The 16,385-nt window shown below is 34.9% G+C and overlaps 2 protein-coding genes across 3 annotated transcripts; both read left to right on the plus strand.

Moving 5' to 3' along the window:
- The first annotated feature begins 3,941 nt into the window (after window positions 1-3,941).
- On the plus strand, window positions 3,942-9,278 carry LOC145072093 (uncharacterized). 2 transcript variants are annotated; one of them, XM_079018466.1, is made up of 10 exons: window positions 3,942-4,143; window positions 4,491-6,619; window positions 6,711-6,834; window positions 6,918-7,000; window positions 7,101-7,339; window positions 7,426-7,612; window positions 7,698-7,890; window positions 7,972-8,554; window positions 8,808-8,933; window positions 9,032-9,278. In XM_079018466.1, exons 2-8 carry the CDS (start codon window positions 4,502-4,504, stop codon window positions 8,532-8,534), a joined length of 3,507 nt encoding a protein of 1,168 aa, XP_078874592.1. In that variant the 5' UTR covers window positions 3,942-4,143; window positions 4,491-4,501; the 3' UTR covers window positions 8,535-8,554; window positions 8,808-8,933; window positions 9,032-9,278. The 2 variants fall into 2 exon arrangements, with proteins under 2 accessions (XP_078874592.1, XP_078874591.1); XM_079018465.1 differs by having other exon boundaries at window positions 3,943-4,143; window positions 8,628-8,933.
- A 3,905-nt stretch (window positions 9,279-13,183) lies between these two features.
- LOC145074315 (small ribosomal subunit protein uS13z/uS13y/uS13x) lies at window positions 13,184-14,543 on the plus strand. The gene is made up of 4 exons (XM_079020716.1): window positions 13,184-13,289; window positions 13,406-13,566; window positions 13,977-14,165; window positions 14,269-14,543. Exons 1-4 carry the CDS (start codon window positions 13,287-13,289, stop codon window positions 14,372-14,374), a joined length of 459 nt encoding a protein of 152 aa, XP_078876842.1. The 5' UTR covers window positions 13,184-13,286; the 3' UTR covers window positions 14,375-14,543.
- The last annotated feature ends 1,842 nt before the right edge of the window (window positions 14,544-16,385 follow it).

Consider the following 16,385-nt stretch of genomic DNA (forward strand, 5'->3'; position numbering starts at 1 on the left):
GACTGGTCCAGACACCGATTCATGATTATCAAGAAAACACTCGAATCATGTTTATCAAACGGGCTTTGAGGGTCGATTTTCAATTCATACATCAAATTGGGGATAAGATGTGGAATCCAACAATGGTGATGACCCAGTGGTGTCTTCGATTTGGTGTTGGGATTAGGCGACAATGATGGCTCGACGGTGGAGAGGAACACACCAGAGATGAAGATTCCCTCTCTGCCTCTTCTATTTGCAGGTGGATAAGCAAAAATATATTGCCTCCCTCTAGAATCGTGTGGTGATCTATCCTCTGCATCACCTGGTGTCTTTGTTTCTGTGAATCGCACAAACACAAAAGAGGTGGCGTTTCCCTCCTATACTCTACCATTATCATTTCTTATGAAGGCCACCGGCGCTGGAAAAAAACAAGGGTAAGTGTGAATCGGTGCAGATGAGATTAGGTGGCGTAGGGTTCTTGAGATGTACCAGGAATTTAATGGTAACTGGCCCATTATTTAAGGGATTTGCCATATATATTCTAATTTATTTTTGGTCTATAAAAAGGATTACACGTAATGTTACAAAATTACCCTTATATAATTTTTTAAATTAATTAATTTTTCTTAAATATGATTGGTGCCTTACATACACATAATAATTAGTCATCCACATTTCAACCTCTCTCTCTCTCTCTCTCTATATATATATATATATATATATATATATATATATATATATATATATATATATATATAAGTCAAATTGTTTGAAAAAGTAAAAATGTCAATAAATCAACCTAGCTACATCTACAAAAAGATATTATAAATTCACATAGTGTATTGCTATATATACATTTTATTTTATTTTTTTGTTATTTCCTCATGCATAATTTTTTATATAATATTTTTTGTTTTTAGGTGTTTTTCTAATTTATAAACCTTACTATTTGACTTTTCTTGTTCTTTATGTTCTTTTGTTATTTTTTCTTTTATTATTTTAATTATTAGATTATTTTTATTGTTATCGTTATTCTTATATTTTTTAATTATGTTTTAAATTATTTGTATTTAAAAAAAATATAGTTTTATATATTTGTATTTTTATCTTTTATGAACGACTGTATCATAGATATTATTCAATAGTTTTATTTATGATTGTCTATATCTTATATATTTCTCAAGTCTTCAACACTCGTGAAAATTTAACGAAGTGAGTAAAAGGTTTTGAACACATTAACAATTAATCTATGGTAGCGGAAACATATTTTAATTCTAGTCATATGCTCAAACTAAAACCTATATGGATCTTATAGTTATACAATTATTACAACTAGAGAATTACATACATCTTTGTTAGCCAAAGATCTCATTGCTTGTAATCGTGTTCTTTCCACTTTGATTGGACTCCAATGATCGAAACCATAGTCTCTATATTGGAACCACACTTAAGATCATCAAACAAGCAATAAGACAACACCTTGGAAAGGGGAGAAAATCGTCAAACACAAACCCTAATGGTTTGTGTTTATGTCGCCAATTAGGGAGGCTAAGGGGGAAAAAAGGGTCGAAAACAGATAATAAGGGCAAAACTTCATAAATGGTCATTGGGGTAGTGAAAAGACAGAAATGCCCTTCATTTAACAACCAAAAGCTAACAGAGTTAGCGAAAAGGACCATTTATTAAAAGTTTTGAAACCACAGGGATCATCTGTGAGGTTTTTAAAAACCAGGGACTAAACTTCAGATTTTCGTAAACCACGGGAACCACTTTTGAAGTTTTGTCTTAAAAGAAAAACAACCGGATAAAAAACACCGAAATCGAGAAAGAGCACTCCTAAAAGCAACTGTTCTCTTATTCTATTATACGAGACCCTCGCCATGGGTGATATGATTCCAAGAGACAAAAGCATATTCGATTAGCTACTTAGGATGAACCACACGGAGGCAATCTCGAACATCAAAAAGAGATATATAGAATTTAAAAAAGACAGAAGACCTTCCTAAGATAGATGGAGAACTCACCCTCTCTCCTAGAAATCTTGTTTACACGAGCTTTAGTAAGCCTATCCTGTAACATCATATCGCCTGCCTGCCACTACGCTTGCTGCCAAGCCATCTCCGACTCCTTGAACGAGGGAATGAAAGAGCATGAACTAATCTCTAAACCGATGGACTTCTCTGATAAATGAGATTGGTTAGCTGCTCCCTCACAATATCGGTTCATTGACCGTAATAGAAGGCATCAAACTCTTCGAACACCTAATCCTCGAGGTTCCCCCCAAACCGATTCCTCTGGAATCGAATATTTGCATTTGATCCGACTTCGATCGGAGAAAGCCTCTGGAATTTGAGCAGATGTGGTTCGCCCGTCACTCGGTTGCTTATTGATCCCTCGGGTAGAGGGGGGGGGGGGTAAGGCAAATGTCACTCTATCGATACAACGTATTGAGAGACCGCGATGAAGAGGGATATGCTCCTTTACTTGACTGGAAATGACGGGTTAAAGAGAAGGAAGCCGGCAATAGCACGATAGCAAAGAGCAAAGAAAGCTAAGCGCGCAGAGAGAGCATCATATAGCGCGAAAGAGTCCAAATACAAGAAAGTCAGAGCGCGAAGCTTGTGGTCCATTCCTTTCCCAACTATAGTGGAACTTGCCTGAAGGAAATCTTTTATCTTCTTGCCATGAACAAATAAAAAATAAAATAAAGAAAAATAATGAAAAAAAAAGACAAATAATATAAGGGTGCATAAAGAAAAATTAATATTACCATGAGACTAAAATGAGTGGTTATGAGCTTACCGAACTCCAGCTTCAAATAACACTCCGCCTCAAAAGATTGTAAATTTGTGAAAAAAAGGAGTAGGGTATCGAATGAGAGAGAAGCAATGTTTTAAAAACCGGTTTGAACCGGCCGGTCCAACCGGTTGGACCGGGAACCCGGGAAATGAGCGGTTCAACTATCACCGGTTTTACGTCGATTTCTGAACCGGATTGAACCAGCCGGTTTTTTGAAAAATCTGGTCGAATCGGTCAAAATAAACCGGTTAAACCAAATAAAAACATCTGGAAAAGAACCATTTGCATAATAAACTTTGGTGATTTTTTTTTCAAATTTATTTTGTTTTCTCAAAATAAAAACATATGGTGTATGTTATAAAGTTTTTTGATGTGTTCTCTGTTCATCTAAAACTATACTTTGTTTCGGTATTATACTTTATTTTCTTTTTTACGTATATGAATTGATGTAAAACACTAAAACTTCTGGTTATGTGTTATTTTAATGTTTTTGGATTAATTTACAACTTAATTTTATGTATATTTTTAATGTTTGAACATGTAAACGTCAAATCATGATATATATATATATATATATATATATATATATATATATATATATATATATATATATATATATATATATAGGAAAATAGAAAAAAAAAATGAAAATTATAAAAACCGGTTTATCTGACGGTTGAAACAGGAATCGGTTATCATACCGGTTCAACTAAAAAACCGGTTTTTAAAATATTGGAGGGAAGAAAAGAAAATAAGAGAACATGGAGGAGAGATACCATCTTTTGTTTGCAAGCAGTTACCAAGTTGGTGTTGTCGAGATTGAGGATCGGTGTTTGCTGAGCTGACTCAATAACGTCTAGTCTACTAACAAGATATTATAAATCATTGATTTTGAAAAAGTTAAAAAAAAATCATGATGGCATTTTGCAGATAAGGAGCGCTAGCATATACCCTGAGAGAGTGATCAAGGCAGTTAAAAGATCAAATTGTAACCCAAAAAGTTGATTATTTTCTGACATTGATGTCCGGAATTAAGAGAATTAAATATATCCAAATGCATAAAAACCCTGTAAATCACAAATTCTGAGAACAGAAAAGAAAAAGAAAAAAACGAAAAAAAAAAAAAAAAAAAAACTCGTATCAGAGCTAAATAATAAAACCCAAAAATCCAAAGGAAAGCACACACAAACAGATACCGATTCCCCACTCTCTTTCTCTCACTAAAACCCTCAATTGTCTCTTTCTCTAAAATCATCACCCACCGAATTACTCCCCCCTTCATGTACGCTTCGCAGTATTGTGTTTCCACCATGAATCAGTAGTGCAATTCAGTTTCTCCAAATTCCTTGATCCAGTTATCAGGTAAGAAATTTCATGTATTGAGCTGTTAATATTGGGATTTTGCTCTGATTTTCTGGTACACAAATTGGCTTTGGTAGTTTCAATTGGGCGTTTTTTTAAAACCGAAGCGTTTAAAATTCTACAGTTTTTTTGTCAATTGAATGTGTTGTATTTTTGATTGAATGGTCTCGAAGTGTGTTTCACTTTCTTGATTCGATAGTGCATTGGTGCAATTCGACGATCAGATAACCCTACGGTTCGATTTTTCTTGATTGTTGTACAATTCGTGTTTAGATGATCATGAATTTTAACAATTAAGTTGTTTTGAGTTAGAAAAAATGGTATTAATGTTAATTGATTGTGTGCAGGGTTTGTAAGGATGGAATTGAGATCGAGTAGGGTGTTAAAAAGTGGAAGACATCGTGTTGTTTTGGGTCTTGAGAATATCAAATCTCCTATTGCAAAGAGGAAAAGGAGCTCTGGTAACAAGGTAGCAAATGAGGCTGAGAGGTCATCACTGAGATCTCATAAAAAAGGAGCAAATGAGGCTGAAATTGGGGTATGTGTTGATAATCCTGATGAAGATCTTGAAATGGGTACTGTATTTTCAGAAGGTATAAAAGTTGGATTAAATACAGATGATAAAGGTTTGTTTTTGGGATCAGAGGTGTTGGATCCTATCAAAGATTTACCAGTTTCTTGTTCCGAAGGAGAAATCGAAGAGGAAAGTGTTGAATGTGTTCCTGTTGAAGAAGGAAACAAATCATCAACTAGTGAAACTGATCACTGTTTTAAGGAAGAAATTAAATCACCGCTGGACTGTGAACACGAGTCTGAACATGTAGGATCTGCAAAACTTGCTGATGATACAAAGATTGTCCATGGTGATGACTTGTCAATGTTGAATGCTTCCAAGAATGCTGATGGTGGTATTGATGAAGTTAGGCAAAAAAAGGGAAGAGGCAGGCCCCGAAAGAAAAAGAGAAAAATTAGCAACTTAAACAAGAATGAAGTAGAAGATGTAAATGGTGAAGTTGTTGAAAGTGGTATTGTAAAACAGAAAAGGGGAAGGAAAAGGAAAAATGTTAAGAAATCTGAATGCAATGGAGATGAAAGAGCTAAAAGAAAGAAAGTTGGAGATGAAAAAGCTAAAAGGAAGAAAGTTGGGGTTCGGGTTAGTGAGAGGGTGTTGCGGTTGAGGAATACGGTGGTCAGTGGTGGTGGCACGGTGGTTGATGGTGGCCAACCGGAGAAGAAGAAGAAGAAGAAGATAGAGAGGCGTGGAAGGCCTCGTAAGATACATATTGAAACTAATGAGATTCCTTTAAAACCCTTAAAAAAACGGGGAAGACCACGCAAAATAGATGGTGAAAACAGTCAACCGAAAGTGAAACCAAAAAACAAGAAACTAAAACAGGGGAAAGAAAAGGCATCAGAAAAGAAAAGACTCAAAGATATGATTTTGAAGAAACTCAAAATGAGAAAAAGAAAATTGAAGCTTGTGGCCATTAAAAACAGCAACAGTGGGTTAGAGGCTAATAAAGTGAAAAGAATAAGAATTCGTAATAGGAAAAGTGTTGTTGGTGAGGGCATTATGGGAAGAGGAGAACGTAAGAAGTTACTGAGAGAGAAACTTCTTGATATACTTTCAAAGTCTGGGTGGACATTTGAGCGTAGACCAAGGCTCAATAGGGTGCATCAGGACATGGTGTATATTGAACCCAATGGGAGGACACATTGGTCAATCACAAGAGCTTATTCTAAGCTTACAAAAAAAATCAAAGATGGTAATGCTGATACTAATGAAGTCTCTGCATTTATGCCAATGTCACTTGTACAAATCAGTATGCTATCCAAACGCGTGGATAAAGAATTAGGCTGCAAGAAGAAGAAAAACAGAATACAGAAAGATGGAAAAAGCATTAAAAAAGTACTCACCACCAAAAAGAAGAAAAAAGATGGCAAACCGAAACGTGAAAAGGGTATTATTGTCAAAAACAGAAAGCCACGCCTTTTAGTTCGTGGTTCAGAAAAGGGGACAAAACAAGATAACAATGGCTGTTTACTGTATTATAACAGGAAACGTAACCTTTTATCATGGATGATTGATTCGGGGGTAATTTTGTCCGGTTGGAAAGTGAATTATGGGAAAACTAGAAGGAAGAAAAAGGCATCGGAGGGGACAATTACAAGTGATGGGATTGTTTGCAGCTGCTGTAATCAAAGTATGAGTATATCAGAATTTGTAGGTCATTCTGGAGGGAAACTTAATCAGGTGTTTGATGATATATATTTGGAATCTGGAGTGTCTTTTAGGAAGTGTTTATTGGATTCATGGAGGAAAGAAGAGGATTCTGGTAGTATCAGATTTAATCTTGTTGATATTGAAGGAGATGATCCGAATGATGATACATGCAACATTTGTGGAGATGGTGGAAATTTGATCTGTTGTGATGGTTGCCCTTCTACATTCCATCAGAGCTGCCTTGACATTCAAGTAATCACAAGTTTCTCAATATCTGTTCTTTTTGTAATCTATTACTACTAAAAATTTTGTTTCTCACTCACTTGGTTCATGTAAATTGTAGTATTTTCCTCCTGGTGACTGGAATTGCTTCTACTGTTCCTGCAAATTCTGTGGAGTGGTTTCCGTTATTGCCCCTGACAAACCTTCATCTGAAATGCTCTCATGTGGTTTATGTGAGGAAAAATGTATGTAATCTTGTACATGATAATTAACTACCAAAAAATGTCTTTGTTCTTGCTAATATGTTTTGTTTTTAACAATGTAACAGTTCACCAATCGTGCTCAACCGAAGTGGGACCCATTGATATGGATTCCAACAGACCACCTTTTTGTGGGCAGAAATGTCAGCAGGTATGCTGAAAAGTGAAAGAAAAAAGAGTGCCATTTGTAATTTGACTAATATCTATTATGCATGAATTTGATTTTGAATTTTTTTTAAAAAAAAAAATAGCTGTTTGAGCGGTTGCAAACGTATATTGGGGTGAAGAATGAACTTGAAGATGGATTCACATGGAGTCTGCTTCAGCGTTGTGATATCAGTCAAGATTTGAGTATTCAGGACATTAAATTAAAGGTGGAAAATAATTCGAAACTGGCTGTTGCATTTTCTGTTATGGATGAATGTTTTGTGCCAATTGTTGATGGGAGAAGTGGAACCAGTATAATCCATAATGTTGTATACAACTGTGGGTAAGCTCCAAATAACTATACATTTCTTGAATAATCATTGTTTATATATAATAATATTATCTCATCTTCTTCTGGAAACTTTTCAGATCAAACTTCCGGCGGCTGAATTATGGTGGATTTGTTACGGCTGTACTAGAAAAGGGAGATGAGTTGATCACAGCAGCATCTATACGGTTACACGGGTCCCGGTTAGCTGAAATGCCATTTATTGGGACCCGCCACATGTATAGACGTCAAGGGATGTGTCGCCGCCTTCTCGATGCAATTGAATCCGTATATATATATCTTGCTTATCCAACTTTATTTTTTACATTTTATTTTTCAATTGTTATTTATATTATAAAAAAAAATATTTCAGACTCTTTCTGCTATTGGTGTGGAAGAGCTGATCATTCCTGCAATCCCTGCACTTCTGCAAACATGGACCAAGGTTTTCGGTTTTCTCCCACTTGATGAATCAAAGAAACAAGAACTGAAGTGCATGAGCATGATTGTGTTTCCTGGTATCAACATGCTTCAGAAGCCTCTTTTTCATCCGTCTGCATCTGCAGGTAAACTCACAAATGATTGTCTTTATTTTCTACAAAAACAAAATTTAAGTTTTGATTCTGAAATCTGTTTAAACTCTGTAGATTCTGATGAAAAAGACTTGGAATGTACCACAAACGATAAAAGTGTCTCTCAAACGACACCAAGCAATGCAATAGATTGCAATGAAATGCCTGCTGAAAATGCCATTGATTGTGAAAAATTGGAAACCACATCATCAAATGCAGTAGGAGGTTATGAGGAAAAGCCTCCCGGGGTTGCAAAAGATGCTTCTGTTGGTTATGAACAAATGGAAGAAGATATCATCATAATAATGGATAATGGCGGATGTCCAGAAGACGATAAGTTAACTAATTCTAATGCTTCTGACAACCTGTACGACTTAAATTTTCCAGTAAAAAACATTCCGGGTTGTAGTATTCGACCTTGTTCTACAATGACTTGCGGGCCACACCAACCGTCGGAATCGGAATCACACGTCGAGAATGGTGATTCTGTTTCTGTTGTGGTCAAAGAGTCTCCATTGACTTCCCAATTGGTTCCCAAAATCACCTTTGACTTGAATCTGCACCCTACAACAACTGTGGTTGATTTCGTTGGTGACGATTCCAAGCCTTGCGATACTCGGCCTCTTGTTTTGCTTTGACTCGGTTTCCAGAGCCTAAGGTCAGATATTACTATATATTATTCATAAAATGTTGAAAAATGTATTTCTTATTCCAATTCCGTTAATTTGCAGGTAGGTTTATGACAGTTAGATCTGACTCCGGTACTGGATGGAATTACATGGTTGCATGTTAATAATAATCAACCCCTCCCTTTCAGATGTTCTAGATATGCAATGGAGAACCTTTTTTTTCTTTTTTTTTCTTTTCCTTTTTGTAGATTTTAGGTTTGTAAATTAATCTTTCCTTGAAAGGTTTGTAGGGGAATAATTTAACTGAAGTTAGGAGATGGAATCCAGAATTCTGATGGGTTTTGGGACTCCATGACAATGTTAATATATGAAAATATTGAGGCTGGTAAAGTGGATCTTCATGTTAAGGTAAATTTCACATCCCGTTTCTTGTCACTTTGATAAGTGGTTTTCTTTTGCAATATGTTGGTTTTAGAGTGTACTGATTGGTAATTTTGCATTTGTAGGCGGGAGCTTTTGGTAATTTTGCACTTGGTTTTTTAGCAATAGCAGCTGTAGGGTAGGCAGGAGCAACTCATGGGGACAATGGTTGTGTCTTGGAATTTGCTGTGTCTGAATAATCATAAAGAGTTTGTAGAAGTTGTGTTGCCCCTTTCCATTTGCATTATGTCCCTTTCAAAGTGTGATTATGTGTAGTTGTTAGCTTTTTTTGACGTAGCTGTTCACATGAAAAGGATAACTCCTTTTAGAGTACTTAAATGAGTTAATTCCCAAGTGATCACCACTAAGCTTAACCATCTTAAGGATGAATGGGTGGAGAACAACTTGAGATCAACACACACCAAAAACAATGTCTCATCTTCATTCATTCCCACCAGCTTCAGCTATATTTGAGTGCTTTGTAGGGAAGCAAATCAACAATAACCTAAACTTAATTCAAAACTAATGTGATGATAATTATGATTTATACGACTACACCAAAGTTTTCTTAAGATGACATGGATTCTTCATATCATGACTTCTAGTTAAGTGCCTTCTAGATTTTGCAAAGCCAATGAGCAAGAAGTGAGTTTTAGTTATAAAAAACCGAGTAAATGACACAAATGGTTCTTGTGGAGTAGGGATGAGTCTGGTTACAAACCTATCCCAAGTTAGGTTGGAACCAAAAAGCCCAAACCAAGAACCGAGGACCATACGGTACATGTACTTCGGTTCTCTCGTATTCGGTTCCATTACCCGCAAACCCAATTTTCGTATGATGACCTTCATCTCATATCTTTGTGTTCTTGTGTGTTTTACTTGATGTTCTTGAAGTATTTTAGTTGGGTTAAATATGTCACTTGTGGCATACTAAAGAAACCATAAAACTCCAACATATTTTTCATGTATCATGTTTTCAATACCAAAAGAAACAATAATATTATGTTTGTTCCGGAACCCAAAATAAAAAAATTAAACATCAATAGAATAATTCTAATTTATGGTTTGTAACAGATAAAACAAGAAATGTTATGAAAAATAAAGTAATTATCCTCAGCTATCAGTATTGTAAAATGAATTCGATACTTGTCTAACAAGCGACCACAAATGTTAAATGCTAACTCGGATGCCACAATCGATACTTATATGACCAAATATCTAAAAAAAACACGATTAAAATTATAAGTCGATTACTTTAGAAATAAACTTTAAAAAAAATACTAAAAAGAGTATTAAAAATTACATTTGACCATTTGAGAAGCGATATGGAATGCAACGTGTTTTGTTTCCACCACTTAAGGATGTCAAACCAAGGGGTGAGCAAAACTGTTAAAATTTCAGGCCTGACCCGGTAACAAAAAAACATCATTTATGTTAATATGTGATGATACTTGGTACTCGAAAATTACGATAAGTAAGGTTCAATATTGTTGGTACCTATGCTAGTACTGAAAACGAGTATCGTATCTGGTGCTTGTAATGTTGGTTCGGTTCGGTACTCAGTATTGTTTTTTCACCCATTTTTGTAATCCTACATCACATAGTCCACATAATAAAAAAGTTCGTGAGAACTCATATAAATTGACGACAAGATGAAATCCACAATCTCAAGTTAATGATATCAAGTCTTCCCTAAAACAACACAATAAATAACCTTAATTTAACAATTAAGTTAAGACATTTATCTACACTTCCTTATCGAAGTCCAAATGAAGCAATTCTATGGGTAAAAGAAAATTTTGCCCCTCCAAGATCCAAACCCAACATAGTTGACCAAAAATCAAACTTGGTCAAAAAACTGTCCATATCATCACGTCGCTAGTAACACAGGTTCGCGACGCTAACGGCTAGATGACAAGATAGTCACGATTTGCTTCAAAAGTCGTTGCACGATTTTGTTGTTTAAGCCAACTTTCATCCAAGGTCATAATCCTTTAAGACCTAAGCTCTAAACCTCCAAATCACATCAAAATGTAGTCTTAATGGATAAAGTTTATAAATTTATCCATTTGCATGTCCTTAACACCATCATTCCAGGTCTATGTCAAAAAATGAGACTAAAAGGCTCTTAAATTCATGCATGGACCAAATGACAAGATGAACTTCTCTTCTTCATACCACAATGGATCTAGAAGCCAAAAAAATGCAACCTTTAAGGCTAGAGTTCTTCAAACTCTGACCAAACAACAACCAAGAAACCAAAACATGCATAAAACAAAAGATCCATACCTAATAAATCATAAGACTATGGTCTTGGTGACTAAATGAATAGTTGGTTGCTGAAATTGATTAAAAAGAAAATAAACACTTTGAAACCAACCGACGAGGTTGCTGCACCCATGCCTAGTCGCCTATTTTTTTAGAAATATAGTTGCCACGTAGGTAGCTCACAATATGACTTTTGGATTTTTCTCAATGGTTAAATAATTTTAATTATTATACAAAACTTATACTACATGTATTTGTATGATATCTATATTTGTATTTTAACTATAATTTTACAAAACATTAAATTATATCAAAATTTATAACTTTTTTTTTCTCTACAAATCAAGACCAATATTGATATATCTATAAAAAAAAACTTTTTATAATAAAATTATAAATAACTTTTAAGTTTTAAAATAAATATATTACTTGTATTTTATAGAATAAAAAAAGTTATAGATTCTATTTAAAATAAAATAAACATAATTACAAATTATATTTATATAGCAAAAGGTTAGGTTGGTTTTAGTTGTTAATGTGTGTGAAATTTTTGGTTTAGTTGAGTTGTATAGGTGGATGAGAGAGAAAATAGTTTTTTAATATATAGTTAGCTTGCATTCGGTTGCTGATAATAGTAGTCTAAAGCTTTAAGCTTGAAGACTTACAATGGTCCAGAAGGCGTTCAAGACGTTGAATCTGACTTGCTTAATGCTTCCCTGTTTCACAAATACAATTCCTTATCCTTCAAAGTGCATAAATAAGCAAAAAAAGACTCAAAACTTGAGAAACAATGCTAGTAGGATAATATGGAGGCTAGGGTTTGCTCTCAAGTGGGTCATTGATAGATGAGGCTGCACAATGACATAAATCTCGAAGATAATGGCTTTGAATACATGATAGAACCCTAATTTCATGGGCTTGAATTGTACAAACTTCGCATGACGACATTCTATGAGTCGTTCCGTGCAAGTTTGATCTAGCAAGGCTTAAAACCAACTTAAGACCAAACTGCTTTTTAACCCAAAATTAACCCTTTAGTCTGAAGTATTATACCCTTAGCCCATAAATCTCATTTTTTTAAGGTCCAAACTTCATCCCTTAAGACCCTAGACCTTCTAATGATTAAATTAAAATATAATTTTCCAAATAAAGAAACATCTTAAAATCGGATGTTACATGACGATACAATTTCCATTATTTGTTGAATTTTTCAAGAAACTCCACTACATCTTTTATGACACTGAAATATGAAACTTTAACTAGATCTCATGTATATGAAATATCTACAAAATACATAAGTTACTAATAAAAATAATTGAATAAAAAAAATAATAAGAAAATCATTCTTTTTACCTTGCATTTCATATTCGACAAAAATCTATCTTAGTTCCAAAGTCGTCTCAAACAACTCGAAGGTTTAACCCCTTGAAGAAGATTGACGACATAAAGCAATAACGGGTTTGATCAATTGGATGAATATATTCGATTTGAAAAAAAATAATAGTGTTAAAATCAATGATATCAGAAAGGTTGCCGATAAAATAGTCAAAATCATTTTTTTTTAATAAAATGGTGTTCGATTTGAAAAAAAATGTTAAAATGATATATAATTTGGAAAAAATAATAAAGTGTAAAAATAATAAAAACTAATAATGTAGAGACTTTCATGTTATTTTTCCTAATAAGAAAGACAAAAACAAATTATGTGTTGTTTAAATGGTAAAAAGAAATGTTAGTTTGTAATATTTAAATGACTAAATTTTTATGTCATATGGAAATTTATTAGATTAAATGATTGAAAAAATTATGTGTTATGTGTTCATAAAAATAATAAAACAGCTTATAATTTTTATTAATTAATTATCATAATAAAAATACAACTATTATATTAAGAATTTGACGATCATGTAAATGGGCTTTTTTTATATCCTTTTAAACAATAGGCCCAAGTTTATGCAGTCCAATATAACGTACAATATATAAGGTGCCTACAGGCGATCTAGGGTTTACGATTCTCGGCTATTAGAACTTCCGGAGCACCAGCCGCCGATACCTGCAATTCCGACTGCAATAATGGTGAGTCACATATCCTCTATCGAGTCTCAGTCGCCATTTATCTCGTTGTTTAGCATGTTTCAGTTTTTGAAGTCTTTTCTTTTGCGGTGTTGTAATTTTTAAAAAAATTTATGCAGTCGCTGGTAGCAAACGAGGAGTTTCAACACATTCTTCGTGTCCAGAACACAAACGTTGATGGCAAGCAGAAGATTATGTTCGCTATGACCTCAATCAAAGGTATTGGTCGTCGTTTTGCCAACATCGTTTGCAAGAAGGCAGATGTCGACATGAACAAGAGGTACGTGGTCTCTGTCTTTTTCACTTCGTTGAGATCTGATTGAATTGTTTCTGTGGCATTTAGATGTTAGATCTCTTAGTTATTTGAACATCAAATAAGTGTTCATTGTAAACACTAATCCTGTTGCGAGTAGCACATATTGCTAGTGTTTTAAGCTATAAGACAGCTGAATGAATGCCTTAATATAGTTTTTCGGCTGAATGTTAATGCACGTTTTAGCAGTAGATTGATTTATGTTGTTTATGTCATCAATTGACTCAGAGTTCCTATATTAATGTTTGTATGACCAAGCTATTGAATTTTGTTGAAAGCATTTTTTGATGTTTCGATAATAGTCTTCTTTCTTCTATTCCTTACATTCTTGGTTTCATTTCACCTATGGAGCAATTTCTCTAATCTGATATTTGCAGGGCTGGAGAACTTTCAAATGCTGAGATTGATAATCTGATGACAATCGTGGCCAATCCAAGACAATTCAAAATCCCAGACTGGTTTTTGAATAGGAAGAAGGATTACAAGGATGGGAAATATTCCCAGGTGACATCCAATGCTCTTGACATGAAGTTGAGAGATGACCTTGAGCGTTTGAAGAAGATCAGGTTAGTTTTTCAATTTTCTTTTATTTGGCCAAAAAGTTTCTTTCGCTTCCTTTCCTTTTTAGTTGCTTGAAATGATTTTTTTTTTTTGATGTTTTAATGGCAGAAACCACCGTGGTCTTCGTCATTACTGGGGTTTGAGAGTGCGTGGACAGCACACCAAGACTACTGGGCGCAGGGGAAAGACTGTTGGTGTGTCAAAGAAGAGATAAGTTATTGTTTTTGTTTTCAGCAGTTTTGGATGTTTGGGGTTATGTCATGGTGTTATAATTTTACTATCTTGGATGATGTTTTTGTTAGTCTGTTTTTCAGATCTCATTTGAGAAATTGTTGTTCCGGATATATAGATTATTGATGAATTTTGGCTTTTCTCTGGATTTACATATTACTCGTCAAGTTGCATATTCATATTAAAGCTCATGGTATTATGTATTCATGTTAGCGTGAAGAAACAAAGTCATGATTACAAAACTTGGTTAAAAATTATCTACGTATTGGTTCTAACCGAAAAATTCAATTGTCATCAAAACACTAGATTACATAGTATTTGCTCGTATGTGGAGGCGTGAGTTTTGATGTTGTGGTTTAATATGATCATGTGAATCCAAATTTATTTTGGTTTTTGGTTTTTAAAACATGGATAATAGCCCAAACTAAACTCAATCTAATATAATCAAATTATAATTCGGTATAGTCTTAGTTAGATGTGACCAAAAAAACCGGTTCACAAACCGAACCGGTCATTGAATCGGAAACCGGTTTACCTCTGAAGCGGTTCAGCCTTGAACCGAACCCCACTGACCTGGTAACTGGTTTACATCCGAACTGGTTCAGCCTTAAACCGAACCCCTGATAAACCGAACCGTCGGACCGGACCAATTCACTATTTTGACCGTTAGGACCGGTTTAATAAGAACCGGTTTTTTGATCCGGTTTTTTGTCTTATTCTAACGGCTATATAGCCGTTTATTAGGCCTGGCAATTGGGTTGGGTTCGGGTTGGCGGGTCACGGGTTGGCGGGTTGAAATTCAGAAACTCAACCCAACCCATATAATATATGGGTTGGCGGGTTGTCGGGTCACGGGTTGACGGGTTGGAAACATCAACCCAACCCAACCCATATAAATATATGGGTTGGCGAGTTCACATGGTGGTTCGAACGCAACACGTATAACCCATTTAATAGGCAACACATTTTAAGATGAAATTGAAAAATCCAAATAAAATGAAGTCTAAAAGTCATAAACATTAAACATAAATTCATAAACATCCAAAATAAATATTAAACATAAAGTCATAAACATCCAAATAAAACTCTAAAAATCAAAACATTCACGAAAAAGTGCAATTGTTCAAACATACTATAGTGTAGATTGTTACTTGCCGTAGAGAGAAAGGAAGGTGGGTCGAAAACGTCAAAGCTGACAAGAGTGAGTGCAAACAGCGATGAGCGGATGAGGAGCGGGTGAGGATTGGCCCGATGAGTGATTAAATTGTGAGTTCGTGATGTTGCTTCCTTCGAAGATCGGTCCTTAACTCCTTAATCTTTATCCTTCATTCAATCGTTCGTGAATGTGGAGACTGGAGCGGGTGAGGAACAATTTTTTTTTATTAAGGCACGTAAATACGTAATGGCTGGCTGCACAAGGACTCAACAGTCAACACTCAAGGAGTCAAGGTCAAAGATGGATGACGGGATCATGAGACACAAGCCCAACAGTAGCCCACAACACAATGCCACATTGCCCAAACATATGGCTGATGATATACGAAATTACGAACGAATACCAAATTAAGTGTTAAGGATATGATAAATAGAAACTAATAGTATAATATGATGTTAGATTGTTAAAAATTAAAAGAAATAGATAATTAAATATATTAGTCGGGTTGGCGGGTTGACCCGCGAACCTAAACAGGTAACCCAACCTAACCCATTAAATAAACGGGTTGGCGGGTTGACGGGTTGACGGGTTGGCGGGTCAGAAATCTCAACCCTAACCCGCTTATTTTCGTGTCGGGTTCGTGTCGGATTACGGGTTGGGTCGAGAGTTGCCACCCCTACCGTTTATGGCTGTTAGACACCTGATTTTTGGTCCCTTTTGGCCATATTCCCCAATACTTGATAGTATAAATAGCTATTAGATGTTTTGGGTTAACCAAACCTCAAAAAACCTCTTTTACTTCAAAAAACGCTCTTAATTCAAACAGTGGATTCGGCTT

This window comes from Lactuca serriola, chromosome 9 (assembly GCF_051521515.1).
Source record: "Lactuca serriola cultivar US96UC23 chromosome 9, Lser_US96UC23_V15, whole genome shotgun sequence".
Taxonomy (NCBI): domain Eukaryota; kingdom Viridiplantae; phylum Streptophyta; class Magnoliopsida; order Asterales; family Asteraceae; genus Lactuca; species Lactuca serriola.